General features: G+C 39.2%; 1 protein-coding gene across 2 annotated transcripts in view; it reads right to left on the bottom strand.

Annotated features, from left to right (window-relative positions):
- LMNB1 (lamin B1) overlaps positions 1 to 22,024 on the bottom strand; it is a 116,031-nt gene that overhangs the window by 55,639 nt on the left and 38,368 nt on the right. For both annotated transcript variants that reach the window (XM_059061582.2, XM_067031509.1), the window contains exons 7-10: positions 10,309 to 10,529; positions 9,238 to 9,463; positions 7,298 to 7,402; positions 4,439 to 4,558 (exon numbers count right to left, since the gene is read on the bottom strand). In XM_059061582.2, the coding sequence (XP_058917565.1) occupies positions 4,439 to 4,558; positions 7,298 to 7,402; positions 9,238 to 9,463; positions 10,309 to 10,529 (672 nt within the window). The remainder of the gene's footprint in view (positions 1 to 4,438; positions 4,559 to 7,297; positions 7,403 to 9,237; positions 9,464 to 10,308; positions 10,530 to 22,024) is intronic.

Here is a 22,024-nt window from a genome sequence, read left to right as displayed (position 1 = left end):
ACCATGCATGCCCTAAGGTTACTCAAGAAAGATAACTCCAGGGCTTCCCTGGTGGCGCAGTGGTTGAGAGTCCGCCTGCCGATGCAGGGGACACGGGTTCGTGCCCTGGTCCGGGAGGATCCCACATGCCGCGGAGCGGCTGGGCCCGTGAGCCATGGCCGCTGGGCCTGCGCGTCCGGAGCCTGTGCTCCCCAACGGGAGAGGCCACAGCAGTGAGAGGCTCGCGTACCACAAAAAAAAAAAAAAAAAAAAAAAAAGAAAGATAACTCCCGATGAAGACACTAAATCATGTCAGTAAAAGCTTACCTGAAATTTAACACAGACTAGCTAGTTTAAAATGGCAGAGGAAGAAAACCAGAGAACAGTGACAGAGAAATGAGAGTTCTATTTACAACATGTCCACATATGTATTTTATAAATGAAGTAAGGTAGTATAGTAGTATTTTGTAGGGAATTTTGATTATTGTTGCACAGCCAAGGAAGATGGACCATTTTGAGTCTGAATTAGCCAGAAACTTCAATTCTGTGAGATCAGCCTGTGTTTATACACACAAATAGTCTTTTCACAAGTAACATTTGCTTTAACCAAATTAGTACTAATAAAATGCATGTGAATCCTTAGATCAATTACAACTCTGAACTAAGATATCCACTGGGGGATGATGGCATACAAAACAGAAAAAAGATTCCCAAAAAGTTTTCAGAGTACCTAGCTTCCCTTAACTCATCTTAAAATGAGGAAAGAAAAGTCAAATAAAATGTTATAGAATTCTCACATTTCAGCTTCTAGCAACTCATGACAGTGTATACATCCCATAAGGAAACACTGGCTCTTAGAGCTTGTGATGAAACAACAGACTATGAACCTCAAACGAGAAGCTTAGAAAACAGCAACTTGCCCAACTTCATTAATTATGAATTACTTCAGCATAACTGCCTTTAATGTAAGCCTTCTGTTAAGTACTTTTCATTTGACAACATTTAAAAATCAGTTAATTTAATGCAGAAAGCCTGTATGGAATATAAGTGAGCTAAATAAATGTCGACAAATTTAAATAGAAAAATAATAAAACAAATTTAGAACCAAAAGTTGCTGGGAGGTTTAGGCCCAGGAAATTATTAGTCAAGGTGCTAAAAGACAACGTCTTTACCAAAAAAATTCCTCTCAGCAAGACACGCAACCCTATCAAGTGCCCTGAAAGGCACACATAAATGGTCTCTATGAACATGCCATGGGTCTGCCTGGGTAAAGCCCTGGGCACATAAAGGTACACCCATCTCCCCAGCAGTGCGGCAGGGCCAGCTAGTGCCAGCTCACGTGCTGCCTCTTCAACTCTGTGCTCAGTCAGAGTGTGGGTAGTCTGAAATCACCACAGTTCAGCAAATACTAAAAATCAAGGCAGTTTTTGTTGATGAAGGAGCTGACTGTTAAACTAGAATATCTCTGTATACATAAGTAATCATCTGCATATACAAAAATTTCAGTGATGCCTGTATTCTAGAAGGTACAGAGAGACTGCTTTATTTTTTATTTCCCTCATTAAAAAACATTTTATTTCTCCATGGTGACATTTGCTGTTTTTCATCCCTAGGACCACCCCTCCCCGGCCATTTCTCAGTAAGAGCCCCCACTTTTACCTGGGTACCCTCTCTCCCATGGAGATGTGACATGTGTGTCACAAGCTGAGTGTGATCTAGCCATGGAGAAGGCTCAAGCTCTAACTCTGTTCTCTTGACTCCAGGAACTGGCTCAGAGGTGGGCATGTGACCCAGGCTGGTACTACGAGAGCAAAGCCCAGACGAGGACCCGACTAGGCACTATGCTCTTGCCCACGAGAAGTAAACCTAGAATGATGCACCTCCAGAAGCAGCCGGCAGCTACCTTGCATCCATGAGGGAGACACTCAGGAAACAGACAACAGAAAGATTCTTGGGGACACTGGGTGAGCCAATGGATGAAGTCCACTATCTCTGGATGGTTGGTTTTGTGAACTCATATATTCCCATTATTTTAAAGCCAGTTTAATTGGGTTTCCTGATATCTCCAATGTCTCAGCAAGAAAATATACGTAAAAAATTACACTGACTTAAGCCAATTACCTACAATCTTACAGAAAAGTGGTCTTTATGGTGGTAATTATGAATTATTATAAATATGGTCTGGGACCTATTAATAAACATGGTCTCACAAAATTAAATGAATAAATGCCAAAAGTACTTGCCTGACAATCACAGAAATAAGAACTGTATTCATAATACTTTCCTCATTTCTGACAGAGGTCACTTCATAGAGCCTAACAAGCAGAATGCAGAAGTTTATTAAAAGAACAGGAAAACAAACCAACCAAATAACCCATTATAGAATTCAGTGGTTTGAATTATGAAGGGAAACCTGAGCTTCATTCAGCTTAATTGAAACATCACTGGTAATACTACCTCCAGACATATCCCATGTCATGGCATCTACTTTTTCACTTGTCGTATCTATTTTGTGCGCTTTTAAACCCGCTGCATTCCAAATATCCTCCTATAAGATCGTTTCTAACTTGGAACACATTTTCACACAGAAAAAGGTGGTGAGTAGATTCCATGGTTCATGAAAACCTATTTCATCTACCATAGCCCCTTAACACCATGCTTTATAATCTGGGCAAATCGGCACTCGTAACACTGTTTTGAAAGAAACACGTATTCTGCCAATTTCAGATGTCGAAGGAACTACCGGCATAGGAGCTGCAGTAATTTCAGCACTTGGGAAGCGGCACCAGTGACAACTGGGAAGAATTCCAAAGTGCCGAAGGCAAAAAGCAAGCAGGGCTCCACACAGAGAACAGGAGGAGATCCAGCTCCTCGAAGTTTGTGAATTCCGGAAGGCATCTATAAACACCCACACCCTGAGAACCTATCAAGTATTTGGAGGTGAACTGTACTGAAGTCTACAGTGGAAAACATCAGATGCCCTTTCATTTTCAGCCTCAGTCTGAGATAAAGGGCATTCTTCATTCAGCAGACAGTGAATTCCTTACTAAGAGCAGTCTAAACACCAGCAGATGTTTACAGTGAGGGATGGCTGGAAAGCTGGCTGGGCAGAGGACTTCTCGTATGCAAACACCTCAGACCCCCAGAATGAATGCTATTAATTACACTTTATTCCTCTGAACTTAAGTAAAGGTCCATGTTTGATTTTCCTAAAATTTTATCCAGTAATTTCTCACTAAGTGCCTATTATGTGCCAGGAAAAATCAGAACAGGTCCTTGCCCTTGACATACTTATTACTCTAGTGAGAAAGGACAACGTGAAAATCTAGACAAGGTCTGTGCCTGGGCACTATGGGAGCAGAGAAGGAACCCCTAAGGGGATGCTGTACTTTGACCTGGAACCACGCCATCCTTTGAAGACACTTTCATCTCTTGGTATGTGTGTGTGGCTGGGGGAATTGGGGAGTGTCTTTATGTGGGGGTAGGTAAGGTTCTTTGACAAGAGTTCTAGGACTGACGTGTTGAAAACATACACATCAAGCAAATGTACACTCCACAATCCTTAAACTCAGTTTCACGAGCATGTTGAAAGTCAGTAACAAGGTTAATAACCTAAGCATTTACCAGCAGCCAGATACTATTCTGACCATTTCCCAAGGATTGTCTCATTTATATTATTCTCATTATATTATCTTATTTATATTAGTTATCTTATTATTATCTCCATTTTAAAATGATAAAACTAAGAGAGGTGAAGGAACTTACCCAAAGTCACAAAGTCACTGGGCAGTGAAGACAGAAAATGGACACAGACTGACTCTGGAACCTGTACTAACAATCAGAACTACAATACACTCATATTTCATTCCTAAAACCTGGACTTAGCATCACTTTCATCGACTCAGCAGCCTTGGTCTGATTTAAGCAATCAGTTACTTCACATTTAAATTTGATTTTTGAAAAGAAATCACACTTGCAAGATGAACTCTCAGGTGAAACTGACACTGTGGTACGGACATAGAGAAGAGTCTGGTGGTTGCGAAGGGGGCGGGGGTTGGGGGAGGGATGGGAGTGGGAGTTTGGGATGAGCAGATGCAAATTATTATATATAAAACGGATAAACAACAAAGTCCTATTGCATAGCACGGGGAACTATATTCAATATCCTATGATAAACCATAATGGAAAAGTATTTTTAAAAAAGAATGTACACAGGAATTCCCCAGCAGGCCAGTGGTTAGGACTCCAAGTTCTCACTGCCAGTGGCCGGGTTCAATCCCTGATTGGGGAACTAAGATCCCACAGGCTGCGTGGCATGGCCAAAAAAAAAAAAGTACATATATGTATAACTGAATCACTCTGCCGTACAGCAGTAATTAACACAACATTGTAAGTCAACTATACTTCAATGAAGAAAAAAAAAATTGACACTGTGGTGGTACCGATAAAATGACCATACCTCTCCCTGAGAATTTTTCAATATAACCTTCACATCTTCGCCAGTGCCCCAAGAGTTCTGGTTCTTCCAGATGAGGTCGGTGGGAGGACTGGCTGTGACACCGGCATTTGCAGCCCAAATCTAGAAAGAAAAAAGGAAATAAGTCTACATAGAGCCCAGCTCTCCCACGTGCCAATAACAACATAATGATGAGCCTTCAACACTTTGTAAGAGGACTGATTCTAAAAGTTCCAGAACTATGGCCTAGCTTTAGACTTGCTATATTAACTAGCTGTATATCCCATAGAGCTTAGCTAGGCCTCAGCTTCCCAGTCAGATAAATAAAAATGTTGACACACAGGGCTCTGAAGTGAAGTTGCCTAGATTCACATCCTAGCTCACCTACATGCCAGCTCACCTTGAGCAAGCTACCTTACTTACCCTCCAATGGGACAGAAATGGTACTGATAATACACGGAACTGTTGTGAAGAAAAATGATTACCCACATGGAGGAGATGGCTGACTTAATGAATATAAGCTCTGTTAGCATTCTATTATTCTACGGGTTTCATGAGCCATCCTTCCGTGTTAGAGCTTTCTACCCCTTCCAATAGTATCTTCCAGCTGCCTATAGCAGGAATTGAGGAGATGACTAACTTCTCTCAAAAGCTCTGCAGCAGACAGCCTATCTAGAATATTCTAATGGAAAGTGGTATATATCCAACCAGAGACAGTGTCATAATACCCCAGTGTCTGAGTCTGAATTCCAAAAAGAATTCAGGAAACAGACAAATAACTCATTATTCAATGGAAAATATGACTGCTCCAGAAATAGGCAAAAGAAACAGAAAGATTTCCCTTTTCATAAGCAGGGAAATTCTGCAACATTTTTTATGTATTTACTGGCAGAAGAGCATTGGTAGAATAGAGAACACTTGAGAGTTAGAAAACCTGGGTTTGTATCATGGACATAACACTACACCTTTACAAACCTCTATGTCCTCACTTGTAGGGACACTACTACCAGTTCTGATCTTTCTAAAAGACCATATGAAAAGATACAGTAAAGTTTTGTACTACATGAATTGTCTTGCAATATAAAGGGCCATATGATGGCAGAATGAAGACTGGAGATAGTATAAGCAGGTATTTTTTTTAATGGGGAGAAAACCTTATCAATTACTCATTAGGAGAGACCCCTTCCTCTTAACGTGCTCACTTGAAGCTTCCAGATCTTCCATCACCATTATAAATGGAAAGGGGCAAGGAGCATTACTAGGATAAAACTGAAAAGAGAACCGGATCTGGGCTGACTTTCAGGTTATGTGGAATGTTAATCTAACCTCAAGCTATATTTTTCACTAGTCCATATGGAATCATACAGTTGGTTTAGTGTTTAATAATAATCGTAACATGTCAGTAACCTTACTGGGTAATTTAACTTTAGCTAAAACTAGTATGTCCTAGAGCTGTGTCGTTCAATATGGTAGCCATATGTGGCTTGTGAGCACTTGAAACGTGGCTAGTCCCAACTGAGGTGTGCTGTAAGGGTATCTTGAAGTGTCAAGATTTAGTTTTTAAAAAAAAAAAAAAAAGGGACTTCTCTGGTGGTCTAGTGGTTTAGACTCCACATTCCCAAAGCAGGGGGCCCGGGTTCAATCCCTGGTCAGGGAACTAGATCCCACATGCCGCAACTAAGATCCTGCACGCCACAACTAAAGATCCCACATGCTGCAACAAAGATCCTGTGGGCCGCAACTAAGACCCAGTGCAACCAAATAAATAAATAAATAGATATGTTTTAAAGTGATCTAATAACTTTTATATTCATCAGATGTTGAAATGATAATATTTTAGATATATTGGGTTAAACTTAAAACAGTTCTAAAGTTAATTTCACATCTTTTTCACTTGTTTTTAATGTGGCTACAAGAAAATTTAAAATTACATAGTTCCCTTACTTCTGTTCTGGAGTTTTAAACTGATCTTTGCTATTGCCCTGCCTTGTACAATTTTACAGAAATATCACTTATGATTACCATATTCCAAACAGCTTCTTAACACATTTATGCCAACTACCAAAGGAAAAAAAAATGCCTTACATTTTTTAATGTGAAAATTGACTTCTCCACTAGACCTATAGAATATATACATCTATTTAGTCACTGAGGAACTGTATCCAGTGGAAAAAGCAGTTGATTGGCATAGAGATTTTATACTTTTAAAGAGATAAAGGGCACGCTCAAATCTGAATCTTCTGAATTAAAAATGTCAGATTCTTTCCATCACATTATGCAGCTTCCGTAAGACACATAATAGGACTGAGCAATTTTCTCTCACTACAATAATTACTAAAGAGAAGAAAAGATAGTGTGGTTAGGATATCTGTTCCAATTTTTACCCGTTATTACAAAATTAGCATCTGATATTTTCACAATATGGTGACAAGTTCTATGAATATACTTTTTAAAAGAGAAGTTCTAACCTGTTTGAGCCTTTGATCTTAAACACTTAGTAAGGTCTGTATCAATCATAAAATCTTAAACATGTATTTAATATTTTTAAAAAGGAATTGATAAAAGGAGATAGTCACCTCAACTTCTTTAGGGATGAAGGGGGGGGTATCAGCTGTTAATTTCTACTGGAGTAGACAAAATAAAAATAATCCAAAGGTCAATTCTTTCACTATTAAAAGTCAATTACCACTCTCAATAACAAAGAATTTTTAAAACCTTTAATAGTACTTGTAATTCCCTAATGTCAAAAACATTTTAATGCCCATTTCTAAAATGCTTCTCTTTAAGCCAAAATGGTTTTAATTACTTTAACTATTGGTTAAGACAATGAAGTTAAATTAAATGATGACTAAATTAACTTACTGTAACAGTCTGGCCCGCCTTCAGCACATATCTTGAGGTATATTTGTAACTGACTGATGTGTCTCCAATTTTTCTGATCATCTCCCAGCCTCCCATTGGTTGATCCTATTGAAAGAACAAAATAAAACAAGGTCATTTCAAATATACAGAAAGTTATGGAATAATCAAATAAATCAATCCATAGGCAGTTAAACTAAGACAACTTTATGACTGTCTTCCCATGGTTTATATTTTCCTACTATGAAAAGAAAATATGGTTTTGTCATTCAGCAAAACAAAAACTTTGACAATGCTGCAGTTTTAATTATTAAGGTGTTTAATTTTAAAGAGGACAAAACTGCAAGAAAAGGAATGTGAACCAAATTAAATGGTGATATTCAATGCTAGAACAGGTATATAATTTAAATTTACAACACAATCTAGCTTCATAACCACCATTATAAATATCTAATTTTTGATTGCTTTAAGCTTTTAAAATTTACACACTTAAAGCTTGGAAAGAGAAGGAAGAAAACATGTCCTTTTTCTTCTTCATCTGTACCACTTCTGCCCATATTTAACTCTTACCTTAAAGCATAAGGGGCTAAAAAATGGGTCAATGACATAATGAGCCAGTCCCAAGCGCTGGCTATCAATGCTAGCCTGCAGGCTGCCCAGAGCTGCCTAACTCTCCTGAGGAACGGTGCAGGGTATTAAAGCAATTAGCTGAATTAATTTATTTATATCCATCTCTAACTCAAAGGCAGGAGTAAACAAGGCTGAGAGCCAGCTCCAGAATAGCTCCAAAAAGCACAGCAATGCCTTTTGAAAAACAGCCGAAATACTGCAATGGAGTAGCAGAGGCTACTCTGTTCTTTAGTTTCTAAAGTCATGACTAAGAGGGCTTAGAACCTATGCTCTTCCATATCAGGACTGCTAAAGCTCCTTTGCCCATCCAAAGTATTTATTCATCCACATGCAAGATAGTATCAATAGCTTTGGTGAGAAAAGGAGTGATTTTACAAACCTTTTACGAATCCTGAACATGCTTCTGGAAGTGACATCCATCCCACTGCATCCCCACTACACCCCAGACCTGCCTTCCTCTGGCATCACCTGATACCCCTTCACGACCCCAGCTCAATGATGCCTAACCAGGGTCTTCCCAAGACCTCCACTACTGAGCTCTCGAAAGCCCCAGCGCAAAAGTTCAGGATTCCCTGCTATGAATATTTTATGTTTAATTTTTTTTTTTTCCTTCGGTACGCGGGCCTCTCACTGCTGTGGCCTCTCCCGTTGCGGAGCACAGGCTCCGGACGCGCAGGCTCAGCAGCCATGGCTCACGGGCCCAGCTGCTCCGCGGCATGTGGGATCTTCCCGGACCAGGGCACGAACCCGTGTCCCCTGCATCAGCAGGCAGACCCTCAACCACTGCGCCACCAGGGAAGCCCTTATGTTTACTTTTAAACAAATAATTTCAAGATAGGGCTTAATACTAGTCTTGATATAAATTAAATCAGTACTATTCATTCATTTATTTAGAGAGAAAAACACTCCCTACAAGTGTCCAAGTCTGGGCTCGTATTTCCTTCCTTCCATCTGGAAAGAATATCTACCATCTATACCCATAATCTAACTTCTTCACAAATCTCGCTAGGTAGGACAGGGAATATTAATAATTCATCCTTAGGAAGGCCACGGTGACAAAATGACCAGATGTGAAAAAAAGCCCTGGCTCTCTAAAGAAGAGCTAAAGAATAAAATCTTTAAACTACTAAGCGCACCATCCCTCTTCCTCCTCCTATTTAAATTTATACTACACTTCACGAATTCAGGTTAAAAAGGAGAGGGAAACTCTTATTCCACAAAGACTGAATCCAAATAAAGGCTGAGGAGTTATTACAACTGCAAGACATCAATCAGCAAAGCCACACTGGACAAAAAGGGGTCTGTGTTTCCACCTGTTCAGAAGTGTTCTTCAAACGGATAAATTTCCCATCAACATCTATCTCTTCAATGCAGACATTCCCAGTGGCTGAGGCAGAATGAGAGATGCTGACACTACTGCTGGCCTCGGATTCTTCCACGTCCACTCTCTTCCGCTTCCCTCTGGTTGTACGCACGCTGCGACTTGAGGATGCACGTGATACTGTCACACGGGAAGAAGGGCTCGGAGAGAGCTTCAATCTACATGGAGGAATAAAACATTCTAATTATGAAACACATATGCCCTTCCTACCTTAAAAAAAAGGATATTAATATCCTACACATGCATTACTAAAGCAAAACATTAATGATAATCTGTTAGACAAAGCCAACATACATCTTAACGAAGAGAAACTTATTTGTGCTACAATGCCCACTGTCATGATAGGTTTTTTTTCTTTTTAAAAAAATATTATTTGAATGTTTTAGGTAGGAATAGACTATAACCATAATGCAGGAAGTCTGGAAAACCAGGGGGTGGGGAGATGAGGGGAGGACACTGATGTCATCTACCACACCCTACCACAACCCGTTACATTTAGTATACTTTCCTCAAGTTTTTCATACCTGCATTTTCTTTTTACAAAATTACAATCACAATGTATACAATAATAAAAATAAATGGCTTTTCTTCTAAATCAGACACTTTCCCTTTGGAACTTTTTTCTCAGAAAAGGTATAAAAGGATTAATACACTAACCAGATTTGAAAGTATAAAGACTCTTTCAGCAAATCTGATATTTTGCAACATATTAAATTATCAAAACATTTTAAATCTCAAAGGAAAGACTCTATCCTGACACAGTACAACTCTATCCTGACAGAGTTCAGCATTTAAAATAATAAGACTGCTTGAACATCTTCTATTGTTGAGGTAAAAGTATGACCTATTACTACCTATCTCTACAGCTAGGAATTAAAAGAAACAAGAAAATATTTAAAGTTGCCTTAATTGTTAAAAAAAAAAACCTATTTACTTTTCTTTAAATAGAAAGGGTGGGGGCAAAAAGCAGACTATGAGGTAGGGTGACAACTAAGTTACTCACCTCTCTTCTTCGCCTTCTAAGAGCTTCCTGTACGCACTGATTTCCATGTCCAGGGCTAACTTTACATCAAGAAGTTGTTCATAATCGTTCAGCTGTTGCTGCATCTGATCCCGTATTTCCGCCATCTCTCTCTCTTTGTCAGACAGCATGCGGCGAGAGTTGTCTCTTTCTTTAGCAAGCAAGTCCTCCAACTCTTGAATCCTCTCCAAACATGCTCTAGACTTAAGATTCATGGGAACACATTTACTTTCTAGGAACATTCCAACATTAGCACAAGGCAGCTATTCTAAACTATTTCCTGGACTGAAACAAATCCAATCTCTGACACCAGAATCCAAGAAAATTTTTATTTTAAGAAATTAAAAACCAAAATTTCTCCAATACAAAATACAACCCTCAGGAAAGTTTTATCTTATAAAAAGGCTAGAAAAAGATATATTCATCAAATGTGTCATAATGTACATATAATTTTTCTTTACTTGACCAAATAAAACAAAATTGTAAGCTGTGCTTTTAGTAAAAGTCAAGTCTGGCTCCTCTACAAACCATTTAGCTCAAAAGTATAAAGTAACAACAGTAAAGAATTAAAAGATAGAAAACTCACTGAAAAGAAACCTAGTATCTTTTGGAGAATTGCTGAAACTATTCAGAACCCGAAGAAAAGCGATTCCGACTACCACTTTAGAACTGTTGTTCTTTCCCATGCTCAATCACCATGCAAAGACTATATGATATATGGTAGTCTGGAAATATTATTGTAAACATAGAAACTTCATATTTGGTATTAAAAAAATGAAAAATCACACATCCTATACCAGAAGGTTCATCTTAGAAACCCAGTGGTTCACTAGGTAACTATTCATCTGTATTTCTCCAAAACAGAATTCATCTCCATAACCTCAGAAAATAACAAAGGTAATCAACTCAGAAAGACTGATGTATAGCTTAGGCCCTTACATCACAAGTACCTGCACATCAAAGCAGGAGAGAAAGGGCACATACTGTGCAAAAGTTAAATCTAGAAGGCTAAAGATAAAAAGGAGCTCTATGTTATGCAGAAACACTGCACTCCAGGTTAGTGAATTTATTTCTCACAGGGTACAGATTTAAAAATTTGAAACTGCTTTGCATGTATACTGGGGCTGGAAAAATAAGTAAACAGGATGGCAGAAACCAGGTTTCTTACTCTCAAAGAGTGGTTACAGGTAAGCAAGGAAGGAAGCCTAAAGTGAACCCAGTGGTACAGGGTTAGAGTCAGAGACACATGTATAAACTCTTGGTTACCTTAATATAAACACAAGTGGACAGAGATACAATTACAGATAAATGTGAAAACATGGGTTAGCATATACACATTTATTACCTAGCTCTGCCCACAAGCAGGCCTAGAAACAATGATACCCCAATACCAATGAGCATACTCAGTGCCCAGATCTTAATTTCTAGATGCCACTCTCCAATAAAAAGAACCAGGGCTATTTGCAGAAACAGCTGATTCTAGTGCTGGGGCAGGGAAAATACAAGATGAGACTACAGCATCTTATAGAACCAGAAAGTAAAGAAGTGCTCAAAAAAAGGGGGAACATGGTAGCCAATCTGACAGAACTCCTTATAGCCAAAGCTAGAACAATCTGAGCCAATAAAACAATGTAATATTCGATATATTATAAAAACATTTTATAAAAACATTTCCATGAGTCCATACTGATATAAACGAATGAATAAATAAATATACAAATGGAGAAAAAAGATGAATATTTACAAAGAATTCCATTTAATAAAGGTAAATACTTTCTTCAGTATGTGGAGTTAAATTCCTGCCCTTTACCCTTGAGAGTGGGATGGACTTAGTGACATGCTTCCCAAGAACAGAGTATGGAAAGGCAAAAATAGGAACTTAACAGTGGAGAAACCTGGCAAACACTGTCTTAATCAATGATGAGGGTTAATATCACCAGTGACACTCTGTGTATGTCACATAATCCCTGATATGATGTAACAAGAAGGGCACTTAAAATCCGTAACCCCAGGCTGATCATGAGAAAAGCGCCAGACAAACTTAGATTGGGGGACAGTCTACAGGACACCTGGCCAGTTCTTCTCAAGACTGTCAAGGTCATGAAAAACAAAGAAAGCCTAAGAAACTGTCACAGACCAGAGGAGACTTACAGAGACCTGTGGTATCCTAATACACAAATAGAAAAATCTGGTAAATAGAAAAAAAAAAAATCTGGTAATAGAAAATCTGGTAAATTCCAAACAGCCTAGAGTCTAGTTGATAGTAATGTATCAATGTCAGTGTCTTAGTTTTGACAAATGAACCACAGTCACCTAAGATGCTAACAATGGGGGAAAACTCAGGGAGGGAGATAAGGGAACTGTCTGTACCAGCTTTCTAACTTTTCTGTAAATCTACAATTATGCCAAAATAAAAAGTTTATTTAAAAAATAATCAACCAGGGACTTCCCTGGTGGCGCAGTGCTTAAAAATCCGCCTGCCAACGCAGGGGACTTCGATCCCTGGTCAGGGAAGATCCCACATGCCACGGAGCAACTAAGCCCATGCACCACAACTTCTGAGCCTGTGCTCTAGAGCCCACGCACCACAACTACTGAAGCCGGTGCACCCTAGAACCCACACGCCGCAACTACTGAAGACAGCACGCTCTACGGTCCACATGCTGCAACTACTGAAGCCCACGTTCCTAGAAACCATGCTCTGCAACAAGAGAAGCCACCACATTGGGAAGCCTGCACACTGCAATAAAGAGTAGCCACCGCTCACTGCAACTAGAGAAGGCCCATGCACAGCAACAAAGACCCAACACAGCCAAAAAAATTTTTTTAATTAAAAAAAAAATCAACCAATCAATTTATTAAAATCCAGAGACATTCTATATCAGAAGCAGGCATTCATCTCAAGAGTGATACTAAACAAAATCCTGCCTCAGAGAGAACTTGCATTTAACTGCATTTGCAAAAAAACAGGCTATACTGGTGGGAAGCTGCTGCATAGCACAGGGAGATCACCTCTGTGCTGTGTGACCGCCTGGGGGGGTGGGATAGGGAGGGTGGAAGAGAGGGTGATGCAAGAGGGAGGAGATGTGGGAGCATGTGTGTATGTATAACTGATTTAGTTTGTTGTAGAGGGAAAACTAACACACTATTGTAAAACAATTATACTCCAATAAAGATGTTAAAAAATAAATAAATAAATAAATAAATAAATAAAAGCTAAAAAAAAAAAAAAAAAAAAAAAAAAACAGGCTATAAACTGAGAAATCCATTTTTTTCTCCCTCTCAGGCTTATTTTTTTGGAGGAAGAAAATATAAGAAGTGTAAGATGTGTCCTCTTTGGGAACTCCCTGGCAGACCAGTGGTTAGGATTCCTCACTTCCACTGCAGGGGGCACGGGTTCAATCCCTGGTCGGGGAACTAACATCCCACAGGCCACACAATGTGGCCAAAAAAATAAATAAAACATCTCCTCTTCTATCAATCTCTTCACTTTTATCTCCCATGTGGGAGAGACAGATGGGCAACAAGGTGGAATCTAAAGGGACATAAACCACCCAAGATTCAGACTTAACTTCTGAGCCTCAATTTGTAAACACCAAAATGTCTCTATTTGTCCGCCTTTGATGTTACAGAGTTCTTTAAGGGGAAAAATCACAATCTAGGTATAAATAAGTTTTAAAGTTACTCTGAGTCATTTTGTATTTTAAATAGAAATAGTTAAATGTAGTTTAAATAGCTGCTCTACACCTGCTTTGTAATGAAATACAAAGAACACAACATGAGAGATAGACCTAGATTCTTCTTCCTGATTCTGCCATTAACTGTAACATACCTCACTAAACTGGTATCCACATTAGGAAAATGAAGAGGTCTAACTAAACTATCTGTAAAGATTCTGCCTGTAACTCTACAGGCAGATAGAGTTAATATTTTACTAACTGGTTTCTAATGGTCTTGGGTTTTCTTTGTTTTAAAGTATGTAAAATAATTGTACCAGTTTATTATGATCTGGCTGCAACAGAAGTTTCCAGAGTTTGGGTGTTAGAAAAAAAAAAGTAGAGGTGCTTTCAAAGTGCCACTGGAGACTCTTTTGCCACTCAAACAGTCTCTGACCAATCAATTAATTTGGCCAAAGTCAAACATCTAGATAGAAATGAAAGAAATGCTATAAACAATGTATGAACCTCCTAATTCCAAAAACTAATAACACTATCATATATATATCTTAAAAAATATTTTCTAAGTCAGCATTTTAAAGGCTATGTCAGGAAGATCTTCAAGATGACAGAGGAGTAAGACATGGAGACCACCTTCCTCCCCACAAATACATCAGAAATACATCTACATGTGGAACAACTCCTACAGAACACCTACTGAACACTGGCAGAAGACCTCAGACCTCCCAAAAGGCAAGAAACTCCCCACGTACCTGGGTAGGGCAAAAGAAAAAAAGAAAAAACAGAGACAATAGAATAGGGATGGGACCTGCACCAGTGGGACGGAGTTGTGAAGGAGGAAAAACTTCTGCATACTAGGAAGCCCCTTCACTGGGGGAGTCAGGGGGGTGGGTCGGGGGGGGAAGCTTTGGAGCTACAGAGGAGAGCACAGCAACAGGGGTGCAGAGGGCAAAGCGGAGAGATTCCCACACAGAGGATCAGTGCCCACCAGCACTCACCAGACCGAGAGGCTTGTCTGCTCACCCACCGGGGCAGGCAGAGTCTGGGAGCTCAGGCTCGGCCTTCGGAGATCAGATCCCAGGGAGAGGACTGGGGTTGGCTGCGTGAACACAGCCTGAAGGGGGCTAGTGTGCCACAGCTAGCTGGGAGGGAGTGCGGAAAAAAGTCTGGACCTGCCTAAGAGGCAAGGGACCATTGTTTCCCAGTGTGTGAGGAGAGGGGATTCAGGGCACCACCTAAACGAGCTCCAGAGATGGGCATGAGCCACAGCTATCAGCGTGGACACAAGAGACAAGCATGAAACGCTAAGGCTGCTGCTGTAGCCACCAAGAAGGCTGTGTGCAAGTACAGGTCACTATCCACACCTACCCTCCCAGGAGCCTGTGCAGCCCACCACTGCCAGGGTCCCAGGATCCACGGACAACTTCCCCAGGAGAACACACGGCGCGCCTCACGCTGTTGCAACGTCATGCTGGCATCTGAGCCGCAGGCTCGCCCCACATTCCATACCCCTCCCTCCCCAACCCCGAGTGACCCAGAACCCCCGAATCAGCTGCTACTTTAACCCCGTCCTGTCTGAGCAAAGAACAGACACGCTCAGGTGACCTACATGAAGAGGCAGGGCCAACTCCAAAGCTAAACCCCAGGAGCTGTGCGAACAAAGAAGAGAAAGGGAAATTTCCCCCAGAAGCGTGATGAGCATCGGAATAAATCTCCACAATCAACTTGTACCCTGCATCAGTGGAATACCTGAACAGACAACAAATCATCCAAAATTGAGGTGGTGGACATCAGGAGCAACTGTAGACTTGGGGTTTGCTTTCTGCATCTAATTTTTTTTCTGGTTTTACGTTTATCTTAGTTTACTATTTAGAGTTTATCATTGGTAGATTTGTTTACTGACTTGGCTGCTCTCTTCCTTTATATATATATATATAGATATAGATATATACAACTTTTTCCTTTTTGTCTTTTTCTGACTGTGTATGTGTATGCTTCTTTGTGAGATTTTGTCTGTACAGCTTTGCTTTTACCATTTGTCCTAGGGTTCTGTCTGTTTTCTTTTTTATTAGTTTTTTTTTTTTTTTTGGTGTGGTACACGGGCCTCTCACTGTTGGGGCCTCTACTGTTGTGGAACACAGGCTCCAGACATGCAGGCTCAGTGGCCATGGCTAATGGGCCCAGCCGCTCCGCAGAATGTGGGAACTTCCTGGACCGAGGCACGAACCTGTGTCCCCTGCGTTGGCAGGCGGACTCTCAACCACTGGGCCACCAAGGAAGCCCTATTAGTATAGTTTTTAACGCTTGTTATCATTGGTGGATTTGTTTTTTGGTTTGGTTGCTCACTTCTTTCTTTCTTTTTTAATTACTTTTTAATTTTATTTTTAATAATTTTTTAATTTTTTAAAATAACTTTATTTTTTCTTCTTTCTTTTCTTTGAATTTTATTTATTTTTTTAATACAGCAGGTTCTTCTTAGTTTTCTATTTTATACATATTAGTGTTTATATGTCACTCCCAATCTCCCAGTTCATCACACCACCACCACCACCATCCCCTGCCACATTCTCTTCCTTTCCTTTTTTCTTCTTTTTCCTCTGAGCCGTGTGGCTACAGGGTCTTGGTGCTCCAGACGGGTGTCAGGCCTTTGCCTCTGAGGTGGGAGAGCCAAGTTCAGGACATTGGTCCACCAGAGACCTCCCAGCTCCACGTAATATCAAACAGCAAAAGCTCACCCAGAGATCACCATCTCAATGCTAAGATCCAGCTCCACTCAATGACCAGCAAGCTCCAGTGATGGACACCCTATGCCAAACAACTAGGAAGACAGGAACACAACCCCACACATTAGCAGAGAGGCTGCCTAAAATCATAATAAGTTCACAGACACCCCAAAACACACCACTGGATGTGGTCCTGCCCACCAGAAAGACAAAATCCAGCCTCATCCACCAGAACACAGGCATTAATCCCCTCCACCAGGAAGCCTGCACAACCCACTGAACCAACCTTAGCCACTGGGAGCAGACACCAAAAACAATGGGAACTACGAGCCTGCAGCCTCTGAAAAGGAGACCCCAAACACAGTAAGGTAAGCAAAATGAGAAGACAAAGAAACATACACCAGATAAAGGAGCAAGGTGAAAGGTGAAAAGCCACCAGACCAAACAAATGAAGAGGAAATAGGCAGTCTACCTGAAAAAGAATTCAGAGAAATGATAGTAAAGATGATCCAAAATCTTAGAAATAGAATGGAGAAAACACAAAAAATGTTTAACAAAGACCTCGAAAAACTAAAGAACAAAAAACTAAAGAACAAAACAAACAATGATGAACAACACAGTAAATGAAATTAAAAATTCTCTAGGAGGAATCAATAGCAGAATAACTGAGGCAGAAAAACGGATGAGGGAACTGGAAGATAAAATAGCGGAAATAACTACCGCATAGCAAAATAAAGAAAAAAGAATGAAAAGAATTGAGGATGGTCTCAGAGACCTCTGGGACAACATTAAACGCACCAACATTCAAATTACAGGGGTCCCAGAAAAAGAAGAGAAAAAGAAAGGGACTGAGAAAATATTTGAAGAGATTATAGTTGAAAACTTCACTAATATGGGAAAGGAAATAGTGAATCAAGACCAGGAAGCGCAGAGAGTCCCATACAGGATAAATCCAAGGAGAAACGTGTCAAGACACAAATTAATCAAATTATCAAAAATTATATACAATGAAAAAATATTAAAAGCAGCAAGGGGAAAGCAACAAATAACAAACAAGGGAATCCCCATAAGGTTAACAGCTGATCTTTCAGCAGAAACTCTACAAGCTAGAAGGGAGTGGCAGGACATATTTAAAGAGATGAAAGGGAAAAACCTACAACCAAGATTACTCTACCCAGCAAGGATCTCATTCAGATTCAAAAGAAAAATTAAAATCTTTACAGACAAGCAAAACCTAAGAGAATTCAGCACTACCAAACCAGCTCTACAACAAATGCTAAAGGAACTTCTCTAGGCAGGAAATACAAGAAAAGGAAAAGCCCTACAAGAACAAACCCAAAACAATTAAGAAAATGGTAATAGGAACATACATATCGATAATTACCTTAAATGTAAATGGATTAAATGCTCCCACCAAAAGACACAGACTGGCTGAATGGATACAAAAACAAGACCCATATAGATGCTGTCTACAAGAGACCCACTTCAGACCTAGTGACACATGCAGACTGAAAGTGAGGAGATGGAAAAAGATATTCCATGCAAATGGAAATCAAAAGAAAGCTGGAGTAGCAATTCTCATATCAGACAAATTAGACTTTAAAATAAAGACTACTACAAGAGACAAGGAAAGACACTACATAATGATCAAGGGATCAATCCAAGAAGATATAACAATTGTAAATATTTATGCACTCAACATAGGAGCACCTCAGTACAAAAGGCAAATGCTAACAGCCATAAAAGGGGAAATTGACAGTAACACACCCCATTTTCACCAACGGACAGATCATCCAAAATGAAAATAAATAAGGAAACACAAGCTTTAAATGATGCATTAGACAAGATGGACTTAATTGATATTTATAGGACATTCCATCCAAAATCAACAGAATACATTTTCTTCTCAAGTGCTCACAGAACATCCTCCAGGATAGATCATATCTTGGGGCACAAATCAAGCCTTGGTAAATTTAAGAAAATTGAAATCATATCAAGTATCTTTTCCGACCACAACATTATGAGACTAGATATCAATTACAGGAAAAAAATCTGTAAAAAATACAAACACATGGAGGCTAAACAATACACTACTACCTAACCAAGAGATCACTGAAGAAATCAAAGAGGAAATCAAAAAATACCTAGAAACAAATGACAATGAAAACACAATGACCCAAAACCTATGGGATACAGCAAAAGCAGTTCTAAGAAGGAAGTTTATAGCAATACTATCCTACCTCAAGAAACAACAAACATCGCAAATACACAACCTAACCTTACACCTAAAGCAATTAAAGAAAGAAGAACAAAAAGACCCCAAGGTTAGCAGAAGGAAAGAAATGATAAAGATCAGATCAGAAATAAATGAAAAAGAAATGAAGGACACAATAGCAAAGATCAATAAAACTAAAACCTGGTTATTTGAGAAGATAAACAAAATTGATAAACCATTAGACCAGACTCATCAAGAAAAAAAGGGAGAAGCCTCAAATCAACAGAATTAGAAATGAAAAAGGAGAAGTAACAACGGACACTGCAGAAATACAAAGGATCATGAGAGATTAACACAAGCAACTATATGCCAATAAAATGGACAACCTGGAAGAAACGGACAAATTCTTAGAAAAGCACAACCTTCCGAGACTGAACCAGGAAGAAATAGAAGAATTTAAACAGACCAATCACAAGCACTGAAATTGAGACTGTGACTAAAATCTTCCAACAAACAAAAGCCCAGGACCAGATGGCTTCACAAGCAAATTCTATCAAACATTTAGAGAAGAGCTAACACCTATCTGTCTCAAACTCTTCCAAAATATAGCAGAGGGAGGAACACTCCCAAGTTCATTCTATGAGGCCACCATCACCCTGATACCAAAACTAGACAAAGATGTCACAAAGAAAGAAAACTACAGGCCAATATCACTGATGAACATAGATGCAAAAATGCTCAACAAAATACTAGCAAACAGAATCCAACAGCACATTAAAAGGATCATACAGCATGATCAAGTGGGGTTTATCCCAGGAATGCAAGGATTCTTCAATATACGTAAATTAATCAATGTGATAAACCATATTAACAAATTGAAGAATAAAAACCAAATGATCATCTCAATAGATGCAGAAAAAGCTTTTAACAAAATTCAACACCCATTTATGATAAAAACCCTCCAAAAAGTAGGCATAGAGGGAACTTACCTCAACATAATAAAGGCCATATATGACAAACCCACAGCCAACATCGTTCTCAACGGTGAAAAACTGAAAGCATTTCCTCTAAGATCAGGAAGAAGACAAGGTTGTCCACTCTCACCACTATTATTCAACATAGTTTTGGAAGTTTTATCCACAGCAATCAGAGAAGAAAAAGAAATAAAAGGAATACAAATCGGAAAAGAAGGAAAGCTGTCACTGTTTGCACATGACATGATACTATACATAGAGAAGAATCCTAAAGACGCTACCAGAAAACTACTAGAGCTAATCAATGAATCTGGTAAAGTAGCAGGACACAAAATTAATGCACAGAAATCCCTTGCATTCCTATACACTAATGATGAAAAATCTGAAAGACAAATTAAGGAAATACTCCCATTTACCACTGCAACAAAAAGAATAAAATACCTAGGAATAAACCTACCTAAGGAGACAAAAGACCTATATGCAGAAAATTATAAGACACTGATGAAAGAAATTAAAGATGATACAAATAGATGGAGAGATATACCATGTTCTTGGATTGGAAGAATCAACATTGTGAAAATGACTCTACTATCCAAAGCAATCTATAGAATCAATGTGATCCCTATCAAACTACCAATGGCATTTTTCACAGAACTAGGACAAAAATTTCGCAATTTGTTTGGAAACACAAAAGACCCCAAATAGCCAAAGCAATCTTGAGAAAGAAAAACGGAGTTGGAGGAATCAGGCGCCCTGACTTCAGACTATACTACAAAGCTACAGTAATCAAGACAGTATGGTACTGGCACAAAAACAGAAATATATATATATAGATCAATGGAACAGGATAGAAAGCCCGGAGATAAACCCACGCACATATGGTCACCTTATTTTTGATAAAGGAGGCAAGAATATACAATGGAGAAAAGACAGCGTCTTCAATAAATGGTGCTGGGAAAACTCGACAGCTACATGTAAAAGAATGAAATTAGAACACCCCCTAACTCAAAATGGATTAAAGACCTAAATGCAAGGCCAGACACTATAAAACTCTTAAAAGGAAAATATAAGCAGAACACTCTATGACATAAATCACAGCAAGATCCTTTTTGACCCACCTCCTAGAGAAATGGAAATAAAAACAAAACTAAACAAATGGAACCTAATGAAACTTAAAAGCTTTTGTACAGCAAAGGAAACCATAAGATGAAAAGATGAAAAGACAACCCTCAGAATGGGAGAAAATACTTGCAAATGAAGCAACTGACAAAGGATTAATCTCCAAAACTTACAAGCAGCTCACGCAGCTCAATATCAAACAACAAACAACGCAATCCAAAAATGGGCAGAAGACCTAAATAGACATTTCTCCAAAGAAGATATACAGATTGCCAACAAACACATGAAAGGATGCTCAACATCACTAATCATTAGAGAAATGAAAATCAAAACTACAATGGGATAGCATCTCACACTGGTCAGAATGGCCATCATCAAAAAAATCTACAAACAATAAATGCTGGAGAGGGTGTTGAGAAAAGGGAACCCTCCTGCACTGTTGGTGGAATGTAAAATGATACAGCCACTATGGAGAACAGTATGGAGGTTCCTTAAAAAACTAAAAATAGAGCTACCATACAACCCAGCAATCCCACTACTGGGCATATACCCTGAGAAAACCATAATTCAAAAAGAGCCATGTACCACAATGTTAATTGCAGCTCTATTTACAATAGGCAGGACATGGAAGCAACCTAAGTGTCTACTGACAGATGAATGGATAAAGAAGATGTGGCACATATATACAATGGAACATTACTCAGCCATAAAAAGAAACAAAAACTGAGTTATTTGTAGTGAGGTGGATGGACGTAGAGTCTGTCATACAGAGTGAAGTAAGTCAGAAAGAGAAAAACAAATACCGTATGCTAACACATATATGGAATCTAAAAAGAAAAAATAGTTCTGAAGAACCTAGGGGCAGAACAGGAACAAAGACACAGACATAGCGAATGGACTTGAGGACATGGGGAGGGGGAAGGGTAAACTGGGACAAAGTGAGAGAGTGGCATGGACATATATACATTACCAAATGTAAAATAGATAACT

Source organism: Kogia breviceps, chromosome 4, assembly GCF_026419965.1.
Source record: "Kogia breviceps isolate mKogBre1 chromosome 4, mKogBre1 haplotype 1, whole genome shotgun sequence".
Taxonomy (NCBI): Eukaryota; Metazoa; Chordata; class Mammalia; order Artiodactyla; family Physeteridae; genus Kogia; species Kogia breviceps.
This window is presented reverse-complemented; position numbering and strand designations above follow the sequence as displayed.